General features: G+C 34.5%; 2 protein-coding genes across 3 annotated transcripts in view; one reads left to right on the top strand and one right to left on the bottom strand.

Moving 5' to 3' along the window:
* The window catches only part of LOC143904325 (uncharacterized), a 198,347-nt gene that overhangs the window by 152,944 nt on the left and 28,039 nt on the right, over positions 1-17,364 (bottom strand). The window lies entirely within an intron of this gene.
* LOC143904322 (uncharacterized) overlaps positions 6,040-17,364 on the top strand; it is a 44,488-nt gene continuing 33,163 nt past the window's right edge. Inside the window, exons 1-5 of the mRNA XM_077418909.1 lie at positions 6,040-7,609; positions 8,538-9,082; positions 9,877-10,098; positions 12,335-12,438; positions 15,214-15,387. Coding sequence (XP_077275035.1) covers positions 8,880-9,082; positions 9,877-10,098; positions 12,335-12,438; positions 15,214-15,387 — 703 coding nt within the window. The 5' untranslated portion in view covers positions 6,040-7,609; positions 8,538-8,879. The remainder of the gene's footprint in view (positions 7,610-8,537; positions 9,083-9,876; positions 10,099-12,334; positions 12,439-15,213; positions 15,388-17,364) is intronic.

The raw sequence follows: 17,364 nt of genomic DNA, 5'->3' as shown, positions 1-17,364 counted from the left end.
GTGATATATGTATAACACAACTGTGAAGTCATGAAAAACGAAATTAAGACCCGATTAATACCACACTCAGAGAAATAAATAATCGAACAATTCGTTCAAAAATTAACAAATGGATAATCCGATACTTTTAATCGGAATTATGAAAAGCCGATCAAGATTAGAATAATGTCCAATCAATGATAGCCGGATATCATTGATATAATTGATCGGCTTTTTAATTATTCCGACTGGAAGTGTCGGATTGTCCGTTTGTTAATTTTCGAACGAATTGTCTGATCATTTAGACCTGGATTTTTCTCTCAGTGCACAAACCGATCAAAAATATGTATGGTTCGATATCGGACATGCAAATGCATTTTGAACACGCATATCTCATAAAACGCGCCGTATTAATAAACGATGCGTATACAAATACATCGGCTCAATGCATCGCGGCTGTTCGCTGCTTGATTCGCGATACTATTCCGCTCTTTTATTCCCGAGACTGGCAAACGAGCGCGTAAAAATCCGCCGAAAAATTCCAAGCGCATCGCGACGGGCGTTATTCAAAGATAGATCAAGAAAATAGTCGTCGCTCGTATATAGACGAATAAATCGATGGGATAATTTATCGCTTCACTGCCTTCTTTGCAATGTGATGAATAAGGTGAGATAGATAGATATTTCATCAATAGATGCGGCCGTCATTTCGATTTGCAAGTCACACGATTTGCGACACTTGCGAGTCGTTGATCTGCGCAGATCGATCGCTCGCTTTGGTGGTCAAATAATCGCGAAAGATAATCGTTAGAAATCTCAATGTTCGGCGAATCCCAATGTCTATCACTATTCTCGCCTCGAAATGTAATGACACGATGATATATATAATGATATGCGGAGCGATTCGCGCTGTTATCTCCCTGCTTGAGATTCGCCACACGAATGATAAGGTCAGAGCGCGCGCGGATGACTCACCGCGCGTATATTGTAAAATATATATAAATACCGCCACGTGCCACAAACAACGTGTCGCCTAACGTAAATATTCAAGATCTATGTATGTATGTATGTCGAATATTTTGCTCCTTCCAAACAGAATTCAAAATGCAATTCTTATTATAATTATACATATACGCACAAGTACATATAGCGTGTAATGTGAAAAACATTTGAAAAAAATCAGAGTACAATACATATTTCAAATATATATTAAAAATGTACATACATACGTATATTAGAACATAAAATTGTAAATAATTCTGCGTATAAAATTATAAATAGAATTCTGCCCTAAATTTTGACACTAATTATAAATTGCCTAAGTGATCTTTACACATATAATTCGAAATAATAATATTGCTCTTGTTTTTATTATTTATAGATAATAAATTGAATAAAATATACAATAACGTGTAGGTATGTCAAAATGTAAAATTATAAATAGAATTCTGTCCTAAATTCTGATCTGAATTATAAATCGTCTAAAATAATCTTTGCAAATGGAATTCGGAATAATATTACTTCCGTTTTTGTTATTTATAATAAACTGAGTAAAATATTTATCACAAAAAGATCAATCTCTTGCTCTATTTCTATTTCTCTATTTCTCTCAAATATTTTTCTTCCTACTTTTTTTAAATTTAAATATTAATATATCTATGCAAATAATATAAAAAGGTAATAATTATAACAAAAATAATTTTAACAAAAATGACAATATCTCAAGTAATTGTAAACGTTATAGAAGCCACCAACAAATTATTCTCCCGGCACTGTTTGTAAATGATAATTTTAAATATTACTGCATACATATTTATTTCCTAAATTATTTTAATTTTTAAATAGCCACTTTGATTGTAATTAATTTACTTTTATAATTAAAGTTGTTTCTTTTTTTGAAATACCTATCATTTTTGCAACAGATATTTTCAAACAAATTTATTGCTTTATTAGCTCTAAATCTTTGGTGCCAGTTTCTCATTTTCTAAAAAAAAAAAAAAAAAAAAAAAATAAAACAAAGTTCTGCTTTACATTGAAATTTTTTACTTCGCTTCGTAAGATTCATGAATGCCAAGCGTTTGCTTTGCCACGCAGACAAGAGCTAAGCTTGTTTTCGTTTGCGTCATTCGGCCAGCGTGGGATTTAGACGTAGGGCTTGACGTAAGAAAGAAGAAATGCACGAAAGAGCTGAAACACTCCGGCGCTCTGCTATATTTTGCACGCCATAAAACATCGACCAGCAACCACATCAATCGTACTAAAATTGTATCAAGAGTCATTCCGCCCGAATTACCCAATCGACTTCTTCAACAAGTGGTGATGTTTTGCAAAAGTAAGATAAAATAGAACATTTATTTTTGGTTTGCGCTTTTATCAGATGTCATTCAAGATGATAAAAAAATTACAAAAAAGAAGAAAGAAATAAAGCTAAAATGTGTGGAAATGTTAACGAATAAAATGATTGCATAAAAATTATGTCAACCATATTTTTTCATATTTTTGAGAAAAATTTGTTGCTTAACAATGGATATGTAATGTCTATTCAAATAAAGACATTATATTTAATGGCTCTAAATCTGCATTGGGATAGCTATATATATATATATGTCTTATAATTATTTCATTATTTAATAATGGATATAATATTATATAATATTCAACTAAAGATATATTCAAACCAAATAAGAGACATTTGGTCTCGTCTTTCAATCGATCGTCTCGTCTGGCTATCATCTTCATGACAATACGACCATTGATTTTGGTTTTTCTAAATTAATATTTTAAATATTTAAAGATTTTAATATAATTAAAGATATATACAGATATATTATATAATAATAATTAATGGCTCTAATATAAAGTCTGCGTGTGTCTGATATATATTTTATATTAAAATCTTATATTAAAATAATATATTCATATTTATCAGCAATATATATATATTTCTCGACTTCAAAATAGATTGTTTAAAAGATAAAAATATTTATTAATAATATAGAAATCGATTTCTCATTCGAAATGATAAAAACAGAATGCGCATGAGTTGGATCACGGAAGTGCGAAAAATAGAAGTTTATATACAAATGAAAGTTCTCTCTTCACAGTTTAAATTCTCAGCTGATCGATCACAAGAGGGACAGTCCCCTTATAAAACGAATATGCACGTAATGCTTAATCCTGTTAAGGATCGCGCGAGGGTCACAGATTGTCGCAAATTCACACGATTCATATGTGTAAAGATTTTGAAAAAAAAAGTTTGCTTAATTTACAAATTGAGACTGCAAACTGCTATATAATTTGACTAAAATTAAGATTAAATTAAAGACAAATAAAATTGTAGACTAAATTAAACTCACATAAAATTGTAAATTAAATTAAATTAATTTTAGCATTTCAACGTTTATACCCGATAGTTTTAGAATTTTGTACATAATTTTTGAATTCTGATTCTCTCTTCTGAACTTTCTTGCAAGGATCATTATTATTAATTTGTGCAAAGAATAGAACATGATCGCGTTTGATCGATAAAATCCTTTAGGGGCGAAACGGATGGAAGTGTCAGCGCGATTCCTGAAGCGTGCAGTGGAGAAATGAAACAAGGGAATTAGAAATGCAATTTGACTAAGCTTCCATTGAGTTTCTGGATTAAACGAGCCGTAACCGGTTGCACATGTCGATCTAATTTTCGACAACACGTGCAAGGGTTTCTCCGAGGGTGGATCGATTCGTACGTTATTTCGCGGTTTGGCCTCTATTTGAAATAGCTACAAAAAATATAGTCATATAATTTCCCATAAAAATGTATTATACTTTCCCATCACCACAAAAGCCATTTCAAATGATTCATAATTCAGATTTTACAAAATATTATCTATTTATAATTTTTATAATTATATCATTCTATTTATAATTTTATATATATTAAAGTATTTAAAAATAAAAATAATGTAACAATGTAATTTCTTCAAATGTGTTTTTCGTATTAAAAAACACACTTTTTGCTCTAAACATCGACTCATGACATCAGCGTCAATTGGACTTTTTTGTAGAAAAATAGTACATAACTCTTCTTTTCAGTTTGCAAATTTACGTGCCATAATCTTTCATCAATTAATAAGTTACTTAAGTAAATTACTCAGAATTCCGGTTCCTATTTATAATACGTCATCATGAAAGAGCAGGTTAACTTTTTTTTTAATTCATCGAATTTTTTTTTCTTCTTCAGTGGCACGTGGCACTACAACTCAAGATCGAGCCACGGCCTCCTGAAGTTTGGCCGGAAGTTTAACGGGGCGATCGAATAAAAACCGACGATTTTTGGTCGGATTTGACCTCGGATCTTGGAGTCATTAGAGCAGCGCACATATCTTTCTGCGCCATGATCGCCACCGTTGGGATCAGGAAATAAAATTATAAATAAAATTCTATATTTAATTCTGAAACGAATTTTCCTTGAGAAATATGGTTTGAAATTAGCTTTTTTTGTTCGAAAGATTTTGAAAGAAATCTTCTTCTCTATTTCAAAATTAAATTTTATAACACTATATATTAATATGTATATATCTGTAAATTAAGATTTAATACATATATAATTACTTTGTACGTTCATATTTAGTAATACATTATTTTATTTATTGTATTTTTGTTAAACATATATAGAATAAAATTGTCTATGTGTAAACAAGTTTTTAATTTATTTAACATTAAACATTTTTTATATCTTTACGATCCTTACAAATTAAAGTTTTAGACTTATATAGGTTTCTTTTTCCCTTTTATATAAAAAGGATGACGAACGACCGTAGCACGTGTTCGCTATAGCGGCAGATGCAATACCTATCTCGCGTGTCACGATTCTCGATTCTGTTCCTCGCTGAGGAAAACGATCTCAAGGTACTCCAGAGCACCTTTCTCGATTCAGGGACAATGGGGATCGATGACAACCGGTGTACATCCGAAACGAGACGGGGCTCGATGGTTTCCGTCGCGCGAAGATGCAGATGCGCGTATACTAGTATGCGCGTGCCGATCACAATGAATCGATCACGGCCAAATCTCTGGATCGAACAATAGAGCTCGGCTTGCGGGACTGAGAAAGAGACATTAATCAATAGAAAAGAAAGAGTGACTAAGCCTCCCAACAAATGGACCATTTCTTTCGATGATTGTGGATATTTAGGAGTCTGAAAGAGATTCCCCCATGAAATTGCCGCTGACACGTAACATCAGATTTATAAAAGATAACAAACTTTTCGGGGACTTTAAGTAATCTCAAGTTAAAAACTTCCTGAATTAAATTATAATAAATTAAATTTAACTTTCAGTGGTTTAGATCAATTTTAAATCAGTTTCAATTATTTTAATTTTAAACAAATTAACTTATTATTTAAAAATGTCTTTATATATATATATATATATATATATATATATATGTACTACAATTTTTTATTCTTCAAATGTAGGAACTCAAGGATGAACTTGTATCTTAATCAGATTGTTATTAAACATTACCGACTTTCCTTCAAACTTCAAGTATTGATACAGAACAAAGGATCTTCAAATAACAATCAACAAAGATTTACATCAATTAAATATCACACGTTGCGCAGAGACTTATTTCTTGATTTTTCTATTTGTTACTAATCCTGCGTGACACCTTATTCCGCGCGATCCTCACGAAAACCCGAAAATCTTCAGCTGCCATGCCGGCTTCAGCTGCCGGGATCAACGTCGATGAAGAAGAAAGAGAACCGGCGCGGCGTGGCGTCGGAAGCGGAGGGAAGAGCGGATCGAACGAAGGGGGCAGAGCGCGAAAACCGGCGCCCGTGGCACGGGGGTACGAATCTATGGCACGAGGGTACGCAGGACCCCGCACGCGTGTGTGTAGTAGGGTAGCTTCCCCCCTCGAAACTACCACCGACCGCTTCCGGACCGCTCGCTCGCTAGCTGGCTGGCTGGCTGGTCGTCGCTAGCGCGGAATTCACGGTTTTAGACTGTCTATCAATGCCTAAGGAGTAGCAGCAGCATCATCTCAGGCTCGCCGGCACCACACGCCAACGAATCGTCGACGCGAGCGGGCGTTCCGCCGCGATTTACAAACTCGCGCCGGTGGATATTAAAGCGGGGACCAGCAAACGTGCCGTCTATAGTGCAGCGATGAAAGGAATACTATTCTAGTTACGAAACCTAATATGCCGAGCAGTGCCAGGATAAGCCAAGCTAATCAAACAAGTGTAACGTTTGGACAGCGTTGAAGATACATTTCGAATAATAGCTGTATTAAACAGTATTAATATATTTTTTATCTATTAAGCTAAATAATTCGAACGGTATCAATCAAGCAATATTAAAATAGTTTTATTTATAAGTGAAACAATCATCATACACTTCGAAGAGTGTTAGAACCGTGTTGCGAGGTTCTTGTGTTGGCGAGGCTAAGTGTAGTGTCGTGTTCAGTATACCAATATTGTGTTCAAAAAATAAGGTTATTTTTTTAACATTCAAGAATATATCGATATAGTGTTCTTGAAGAGAGAATCGTCTTAAAGATCTTTTAAATACTTAAAATTTAATCGAGAAATAATTTCTCGCGTCTCGAGCGGAGTAACGTAGAGCTTTTTGAAACTGTATTGCCTTTTGTAGTAACAAAATTTCTGAAAATCAGAGCGAACATTTTTTGATACTATATACATTAAAAGAAAAAGAAGATTTGTTGACATATTGTGTCGAATATATTTTTTGAAACGTGTTTCCTTGCGTTGAGTTTCAAGTGGAATGAATTGAAGAATCTCTCGAACTAATAAAAACATAATTGTTAATAAAAATATATATCAGGAGAATGAAACTTCTTGAAAGATCTTCATACTAACGGCTGATGATGTTTGATTTATAGTGAATAATATTGAATAATCAATACCGATACATCTAACTAATTAGAATCGATGCAAATTTGAGTTAATTAACCAGCACGTAATAATTTTAACCACAGTCGATTAAATAGCAAACTGACCCGATATACCCGATACCTATTGACCAGAATCAATTGACCAGAATCGAACGTAGCTGTGCATATAATAAATATTAATATGAATTAATCGCTCGACGCACTTTTAATATTGAAGAAAATTAATTTATCGGCATTTAACGTTCATCAATTACACTCAACGAATGCATAAAAAATTGATTGTAAGCATCCATTAATCAGTGGATAAGTGGACAGTGGTAAAAAAGTAGATGTGCAAAAGAGTAGGAGTGCAATTAATCATCGATCATCCGGCACGTTAAGCAACTCCTTCATAGCGAATTGAGAGCGCGTTTCGTCATCCGCGCGCGAGTGCCTAAATACAAAATCGTTTATCCGTACTATTCTAATCCTCGTCCTTGAGGCGCCACGGGGAAACGTGTTCGGTGTTGCCGCCGTTGTCTTCTTAGTGGAACTTGGCCGTGGCCGATTGATCGCGACGGGGGGCCGCACTTACTTCTATAACAAACATGTTATTGCGGAGAAAGAGTTAAGAGATCGGCGGCCAAAAATAAGCAGGAGAAAAACGATCGAAGAATATCGTTTACAGAACGACTTCGAGACGCACGACGAACGACGCCGATCTCTGACAATTCTAAAAAATCGAAGGTAAGCTTCGATTTACGTCAGCTGTAAAAATTTTGAAACTAGTGTAAAATTATGTTAATATTACAACATTAATAAAATTCCAATATAACTATAATAAAATGTATAATGTAATTAAAATTTTTTATTTGAAAAATGTCTTTATATTTATCTTTGTATTAAAGATCTTGAACAGCTTATATATTAATATTGTCACACGTTAGTAATGTTAATTTAATTTTAATCATCAACAGTCTAAAATGTAATTCTATCTATAGAATTTTTGAGACATAACCGCGATATTTATAAAAATAGTTTACATTAAGAAACTCATTTTACACATCAAAAGTTTTCTTTTTTTAAATATTTTTTACTCGTATACTTTTACTTTTTACTTTTTACTGTCGCAATTTTGCACAATTCTTGGTTCATCTTTCCTCATTCCACCGTTCTTCCGCATCTATTCATCCAGCTCAAGTTTTTGACCTCTATCTTAAAAATTCAACGCAATCAAGGAGAGGCTTTTCCTCTTTCAGTACAAATTTTATCTTTCAAACAATCAGAACCATTTTGCATTTAGACAAGTTGTCACATTCGGAGTATTTCAAGAATACAATCGCAATTAAATTATTTTCGCTCTTAATTAAACAAGTAAAATTCAATTATCTTGATAAAGCCGAATTACAGCCTTGGCCAAAATTATTAGACATCCTCATAATCGTACTGTGTTGAATCTATAAATAGCAGGAAAGACTTCTATTGTTTAAAATTTGTTTAATAAATTAGATTAAAGAAAGTCGTTGAAACTAAGCGATGTTTTATTTCTTTCAAAAATAAATGTTATTTTGAAAAACTTTATTTTAATAGAATGCCTAATAATTTTGGTCAAGGCTGTACAAGAAAATTTAATTTTAGAGTAAAAGTGATATATAAAAGGTATATTTGTTTCCAGGTATAAATTACTCAAAAACATTAGCAGCTATATAAAAGGCATTCGTATTTCCCCTTAAACCTTACTTGCGGTTATATATATTTATAATAAGACCCGTGAGAGAGTAATATCGGACCGAATTCTGGGAAGAGGGCAAAAGGTCGTCGACCTCCGGATGGCAGAGCTGCGATTCGAGTGGCCGTGGGAGAACTTGAAGAGGCGAAAGGAAAGTGCGCGGTCTACCTTTTGAAGAGAGAGATTTCGCTTATCAGAACGCGGTGGTACTCGAGGGCTAATTTTAGGCCCTTCCCGAAGACGAGGCTCGCGAGGATATTTTTCAGGTCACTGTGATGATCAGCCATCATGGCGTGGCCGGCAGCGACGACCCTGACGAGTCTCCTGGTGCTGCTGCTTATGACGATCGCGGCCAGTTTCTCGCCCAGGATCATCGCCACCACGCAAGCGCCTTTCGGCAGGATTCTGAAGGCTGTGAAAGTGCACGGAGGATACATGGAGGTGATCCAGGAACAGAGATGCTCCCACGGCCTGCTCAGATTGACGTGCAGGTTCGTCAGCATCTTTTATCGCGCAGATCGCGCTCTTCGATAAAAATTTCTAAGAAAGTACTCGGATTTCTAATAGATCATTATAAAAACACCTTATCGTGAAAAGATTAAGCATAAGTCTACATCGCCTGTAGATCATCATATACCATTCACTCATGTACGAGAATATTATAAATTCTATTTTTATTTATTTCAAAAATATATAGTCCCTTTGTAATTTACTTATTATTGTATTAATTTTTTACTATGAATCTATTATGTGTGAAATTAAAATATGTGAATTTCTTTAAAAAATTAATAAACAAAAATAGAGTATTTTACATTTTACGTGCAAAATATATATTAAAAGATAAATAGCATTTTTAGTTAAAAAAATAACCTATTGTTAAAAAAATGGCAGGTTAAAAATTAATGCTTAATCAAAAAGCACCGTAAGAGAAAAAACCAAATATATTTACTTTTTACTGTAAACTTGTATAATTAAATACAATTTATAATATTAATGCGCATAAAAATTCTCGAAACAAACTACTAAAAAATTAAACCTTATAGTTATTCAATTTCAACTTCCAATTGTTTTCTCTTCCAATTTTAGTAACATCTCATAAAATATTCGTGCACGTTGCATTATTAACCTGACACTGATGGAAAGCTTTGAGAACGATAATCATGCAAGAATATCTAAAGTTCATTACACTATTTTTCGTTAACTAACAATAAGTTTCTTTCATTAAGATTAGCTTCATATCTATAATTATATGCGGAGTTACATTAATATAATATCGTGTCCGCAGATCGTTGAGAGCGTTTATTTATATTCTGGAGGCAGAATACCACGCGAATCATACAGAACTCTGTCAGAAAGAGTCAAAAGGCTTGGAAGAGCTCAAAATGTGGAGGAACAAAGGTAGCACACGTCGATGGACGAACGTCAAAGAGCTCAAAGGAAACTACATTCTCGACGACGAAAACGACCAGGCAGACATCGTCGATATTAGATCATCCTTGAATAAAAGGTATAGATCTATTTTGCTCATCCAAATATAACGGTAGATTGAAATGTTCGGTGCAACAGTGATCAGCATTTCTTAATTTTAGACAATTAGTCTTAAAAAGTATGAAAAAATCTATACAATGTATCACATAAACTCATTTATCTTAATTCTATAAGAAAATCATGTTTAGATTCGTTTTCTCGAATCATTAAAAAATTATTTATGTCAGCATTAGATTCTCCAATTGCAGCTCTGATTTAAAAATAATTTTATTTACGATTCGTCGGCGAGATAGAACTTTCATGGCCCTGGCCGGCGATATCGAACTTCTGTTCCTGACACAAGTATTCGATGACACAAGATAGTGTTCGGTTACGGCCGAAGTTTGAGGTAGACCGCAGCTTCAGAGAACGATGCTTTTATATTCCGAGCGTTTACTACCGACTACAAACAATGTAACAGACTGTTATTAAAGCTGCAACTATGATAGGGTTCAGCACAATAACAGAACAAAAGTTCTCTTGCACTCTTTGCTGCTTTTAGAATTTTTTCTTACGTAAAAACAATATTTTTTAATATATAGAATATGACTGTAATAGCTAGAATATATAAGTATCTAACTGTAAATAATATAATTTTAATAAAATTGTAAAAGAAGTAATATAATATCTACGTGTAACATGTTACATTAAATGTTACTAAATTAAATACTTTCATAGGCAAAACTGATCGAAATCAATATAAAAGTATAATTAATAATAATGATTAAAATAATTATTTGAACACATAAACGGGAGATATAAAAGGTGGTCAAAAAAATATCGAAACTGCAATGTGTCAGAAATATGATCTCTAAAAAGTCATTATTGCGAAATGCAGTTAAGCCACTCGATCGCCACCCCCACCGCCTTCGATATACACGTATACCCGCCGTTTTTATTCGCCGCTCGTCGCGCACTCGAGAATCGCCGAGGGTCGAGAGTGAAATCTCGACGTTTGATGTGTAGGGTAAAAGCATTCCTGAAGCAATAATTGCCCACCCTCCTCTCTTTTCCCTCAGAACGTGCGTCAAATGAGCACGAAAGGAGAAACGATCTCCGCTAAATGGTTCCCCTTACGTTTACACAGCTACACGCTCCAGGAATTCTGCAAATATAGGGGATGGCAATGCAAAGGATGCAAATTTTGCATCTCTGAAATTGCACCGAGTTCTTCGCGGAGAAACGGAACATCTTATTTATATATTAAAAAACTCCAGGATTTTACCTCTCTCTTTTTCTTTCTCGCGCAAAAGAATAAAATATATCAAGTTATTTAAATTACTACTGTTTTATATAAAAACGAATTAAAAACGAAAAGATAGTAAATAATTTATTAATAATACTGAAGAAAGTATGTAATTGTACGTTAATAGAAACAGCGCATTTCCTTCGTAATTATAGTTATAATAATCTCATATATTTATATTTCTTTTACAATTATTTTCAGAGAATAATTAAGATCATTATTTATTTACTCGCCTGCATTTTCTTTATTAAATTTTAGAAGTTATTTTCTTCGTTGCAATTTTCCAGAGATAGTATCTAAATTTTACAATTTTATCGATTTTATCGTTAAATGGACGACTTGTCGTTACCTAAAAAATACGATCGGATACAGAACCACAAATTTCAATTTCAGAATCCGCCGGTCGGCGTGGCCGGCGGGTTTTAAAAAATTCAAAGAGATTCCTCGCAAGGGCGAACGTGGGTGAAACGTTATTTCCCTTTTATTTCCGTCCGGAGACCGATAAAATCGACGAGAAGAGGTTGACGGCAGCAGGGTGCGGCAGTGAGGCCTCTTAAAAAGGGTGAAAATCCACCCTCGTCCATTATTCACTCCTGCTTTCAAACGCGAGCAACAAAGATCGCACAGCAACAATCCCGGCCCTTTGCCTAAATTCCATCTCTCCCCCCAGAAGAAGCCCGGGGGCTGCTTTTGTCAGCGCGTTCACAACCCCTAATGACCGACGCCGCTTATTTAATTGGCGACTGTCGGACAATCGATAGTATCCAAGAGCGAGTTCACGCATAAACTGCAATTTATTCGCGCGGGGATAATGGAAATTTGTATATGTGAGCCATGCAGTTTAAGTAATTTAGTACAAAAAAAGATAATAAAATTTACTGTAAAAAAATGTATTGTCCGTTTAATCGCATTAAAAAATAATCATTCTACTCTGTTATATTTATTTAATATACGACTGTATATGATTCAGATGTTCCGGTCAGAAACACTGTCGCTACAATGTGACTATCGATCATCCAGGAGCACATTCTTGGATTCCAGGTGGAATTTCATTAAAATACGCTTGCATACCAGGTGAGTACATTCTCGATAATTAAAATATTATATGTCAAATATTTTATAATGTTAAAACTTGATTAATTATTTTCTCAAGTTTCGCGGAAAAATTAAAACCTGATATTCTATATTTATCGAGAAGTCTGTTATCGAGAAAAGCTTCAATAACACATATGTACAAACAGCCTCAGTATACAAACTCAATATATAAGCAGCCTCAATATATAAACTTAGTATATAAACAACCTCAGTATATGTATAAACTGAAATATTAACGGATAGCCAGTTATTTCTACCAACGTTCTCAAGAGTATATTTCTAATTTTCTTTTAACTAGAACTACCAAAGAGGTCAAAATAAATTATTTAAAAATGTTAAACGGATCAAAAGGACTCGTTTGACATTTTCAAATAATTTATTACTCATTTCTAAAACATCTTAACTTTTGAAAATTTCCCTGATTTTTATTGAAACTACATAAATGATTAATTTGATTGATTTGTTTTCTCTTTTCTTTTCTAAGATGTCTCCGTAAAAATAAATATAGATAAATATAATCTCCGGTTGTTCTATAGTGTTAATTGTCTTAAATTTTCTCTAAATTGTTTCACATTTTTAAAAATTCTTCAAATTACATTTCGTTTTAATTGTTGTCGATTCTGAACGACGACTCTCTCGTAAAATCGAGGAACTGACAATATTTCCGGTACTGGACATTTACAGTATTGCGAATCTAGCTTTATTTATCGGTGAAAAGCCCAAAGGGTTATTTCTCCGCGTGTGCAATATTCGGGCGTGTGCAATCGATGATCGACGAGCTCGATAAAGCTATAGCGCCCCGGACATACAGGTCACGCGCGGGGGCGGAGAAATGCACGGCACGTCACGTGCCGCACGTCCGATGAAATCGGCCTCAGATTTCTATCTCGACCGTCGGCCGTTGTCCGCCAGCTGTCGACGATGCAATGATCTTTATTGACCGTGGGATCGCCGGCATATGCGCTGAAATTCTACCGACAGCAAGAAACAGTGTATCCGATCGCACACAATGCACCGCGCTCGGACGCATCGGGGGATGCCACGGAAAGGGCATGTAATCCCGCCATTCTATGGAAACGCACGTACCGCGGAAGCTCCTTTGAGAAGGAAGCGTGACGTTTTCGGGTTTTCATTGTTCGATATGGTTCCATTTTTCGAAATGAAGGAAAACTGATGCGTCGTGAGAAATAAAGAAATTACATTAGAATATATTGCAAAATGTTACAAGTTATAGCGTATTGCGTAACAAATGTTTATACGTTTAGATATTTCAATCCTTTAGATTGATAGATTTCGCTGTATCTATATATCACAATTCTGTCGAGAATACTTCTTTAACATAGTAATTTTTTTTATGTAATACGTATTAAACTAATATAATATTTTACTACACACGGGAAAAAAAGATTAGCTACTATTGCTAAATCTAGTCATAAAATATGGATCACTAACATTTTTACAGCGAGAACCAGAAGGTTTCGCTACTATATATTGCTAAATTATATAGCTCTCGCTTCAGAAAAATGTTAGTTATTCATATTTTACGACTAAATTGAGCTACGTTTTTTCCGTGTAGAATAACATATAATAAAATTATTATTTACTTGCATACATAAAATATAGTAATTTACTTAATTATTTAATAATTGTATTAAAATCATTAAACACAATTCAAATTTTGGATGTATTAATCATCAAATTAATCAGGAATTTTAAAAGATTTTTTCAAGTTTCTCTCTGATTTATACCGAGCAGTTTTCGCAAGCTAAAGTTCACCAGACCAAATTGTACGTTAATAAAACATTGAAATAATTCGAGACACCCGATGTCTCAATTGAATGTAAAGCGTTTCATTAAACAGGCGCTCGATTGAATCAATAGATCGAATAAAAACCGTTCGCTATTCAGCAGGACAAAACATTCTTTGCGAAGGCCGTCACACTTGGCGGAATATTGGAAACGGTGCGCATATAGAATGTTGCACATTGAGGGATGGCGGAGAGGAAAAGAGGGAAGACGGAGAACCAAATTTCCCCTTCGTCGCCCTTATTACCGTCACCGGCGTATCTAGCCCCCACCCCCAGAAATGGCACCCCTATCCACGAAACTGGGGCAAGGACACCCTCGCCTCCTGGCCCGCAATACGCGCTATAAAGGGATCCGTGCAATCGTATAGCCCGCGGCGACAAATAGACCACGACGGATGCAGATGTTAACAATAGCCTCATGGCAGCAGAAACGCGCGGCCCAATCCTGCCATCCCCTCGAAAATAATTATTTTCACAACGATAGAATTGTGCCTCCATTAGTAATGATTTGTTACTAAGTGAGAAATATTTAATTAGACATCTGGAGGGTATAGCGTTGTATTAGCACGACTTATCAAACACATGTAACACCGGAATTTAGTCAAAAAATTTAACTAAAATTAAACTGGAATTTATAATATTTAAGTAGGATTTAATATTCGAAACGTTCGTTCCGTCAAAGTTTAGTTAATAATAAATCATATTTTACGTTATTTGTCCCTTGAATTTTCCATTTTTTGCTTTGCAAATACCAACCTGACGTTAGTTTAATATTTAACTAGTTTTATATTATCCAATACGTATAAAAAACTATTTTTTTACGGGAGATACATAAATATCTCTATTTTCACAAAACTGCATTTCGTAAAAAAAAATTGTACTATACTGTATAAGTGGACTATTACATCGCCATACCGCATGGAGGGTAATATTTTATTGATTGCAGAAGTTGCGGTTAGACGATACTGCAATCAGGAGGTAAAGGTAATCGGCGGAGAAGGCGGTTACATCAACACCCCGGGTTACCCACTGTACTACGTCGGAGAAACGTGTGGGTGGACCTTCAGGACGTTTCCGGGTCAGAGAATAGTTCTGACCTTTCACGACTTGAATATCCGTGGTGAGCTCGCGTTTTAACCCCCCCATCCATCCCAAAACCTCTTCGCTAGAGTGCGACAATTTAAATTGATAAAAATTAAGTTTCTCGCAGTTGAAACCAAAAGCTGCAGATTTATCGTTTATGGCAAACGAATCTGGCGCATCAGTTCTTTCTCGCCGCGACGAAGATAACTTGTACTGTTTAAATAAAGAAAAGTTTTCCGGAAACTTAAATAAAGTCTTAAAACACACATATGTACGTTGCTTGGAACCATTATAGATACAACACTGTATATTTTTTTTCGAAATTTACGACCTTTATTTAAACCGCAGGTTTCAACGATCCACTTTAACTCTTACCAAGCTGCAGAATGAGTAACAATTCGCTAACACATAACTACAGTTTACTACATAGTCCAGTCACTATGTACAAAAAAACGGATTATAAAAGACATAATTCTGACCCAGGATTTTTCTTTTGGGGGGTGTTGGGGGGCTCAAGAAAAGCTTAATCTCAAGTTTTCGACCTCTGTTTCCCGCTTGCTTTTTTTACGGGAGTAAAAAATGTGAAAAAATGGTTTTTTCCGCGATAACTCGGTTTCTAATAAAGTTACAAGGTCGAATCGGAGCTCATTTTAAAGCTTTTTTTACGTTCTACAAAGTATGTCGTATGACATTTTTACGTATGATCGATTGTTTTCGATACATCGAACGAGAAAGGGAAATAAAAAAGTATGAGAGAGATATATTTAGTTTTTTCTTTTTACTCATTATTGTCGTCCGAACTTGCAAAAATGCTTCAAATAAAACTTGTAGAGCGTAAAAAAACCTACAATTTTTATTTGTTATTTATTTTATTTCGTTGAAAATTACGCCTTGTAGAGCGCCTCAAAGTGGAGAGTCGTCGTCATCGCGTTAGCGGCGCGTTGGTTACGTCGATACGCGGCACCGAACGCTTTCGCTAAGATTTCAGACTTCATTGACGCAAATAAATAACATAATAGGTGTTTTTTATAGGATTTTTCCCGCTCTACAAGTTACGTTCAGTGATATTTTGGCGTACGATCGATAGTTTTCGAGATATCGAAAGAGAAAAGGAAAAATTGAGCATTTTTGTTCGTTTTTTTCTATTTTATCGTTTTTCGCACACGAATCTGTATAAACGCTTCAAATAAAACTTGCACAGCAATAAAATTCGTAAAATGTTCTTATTTATTACTTTAATTTCGTTGAAAATTCCATATCGCACTACGCCTCAAAGTTGCAAATAAATCTTGCAAAGCCTGAAATTATTGTAGCTATTTTGAAACCGTCAAGTTTTCTTAATTACACTTACCGTTTCATTGAAGAATACATGAAAGCGTGCAGTTTTATATCTAAGTGACAATATTTGTGAAGTAAGTTTATAAGAAAGAAATACTTTATCGCTGACGCGATGGCGACGACTCTCCACTTTGAGGCGCTCTACAAGGCGTAATTTTCAACGAAATGAAATGAATAACAAATAAAAATTGTAGGTTTTTTACGCTCTACAAGTTTCATTTGAAGCATTTTTGCAATTTTGGACGACAATAATGAGTAAAAAGAAAAAACTAAATATCTCTCATACTTTTTTATTTCCCTTTCTCGTTCGATGTCTCGAAAACAATCGATCATACGTAAAAATGTCATACGACATAATTTGTAGAGCGTAAAAAAAACTTTAAAATGAGCTCCGATTCGACCTTGTAACTTTATTAGAAACCGAATTATCGCGGAAAAACCATTTTTCACATTTTTTACTCCCGTAAAAAAAGCAAGCGGGAAACAAAGGTCGAAAACTTGAGATTAAGTTTTTCTTGATCCCCCCAACACCCCCAAAAAGAAAAATCCTGGGTCAGAATTATGTCTTTTTTAAATGTACATAGTGACTGGACTAACACAAATAGAGCCAGCGCGCACATGCGCTACATATGACACCGGATCGGATTTAAGGGACCGCGTCGATCGTCGAAAAAAT

Source organism: Temnothorax americanus, unplaced genomic scaffold (genome assembly GCF_048541705.1).
Source record: "Temnothorax americanus isolate GAGA-0224 unplaced genomic scaffold, ASM4854170v1 Scaffold50, whole genome shotgun sequence".
Taxonomy (NCBI): Eukaryota; Metazoa; Arthropoda; class Insecta; order Hymenoptera; family Formicidae; genus Temnothorax; species Temnothorax americanus.
The sequence above is the reverse complement of the archived record's forward strand: the minus strand, read 5'-3'. Positions and strand labels throughout refer to the sequence as shown.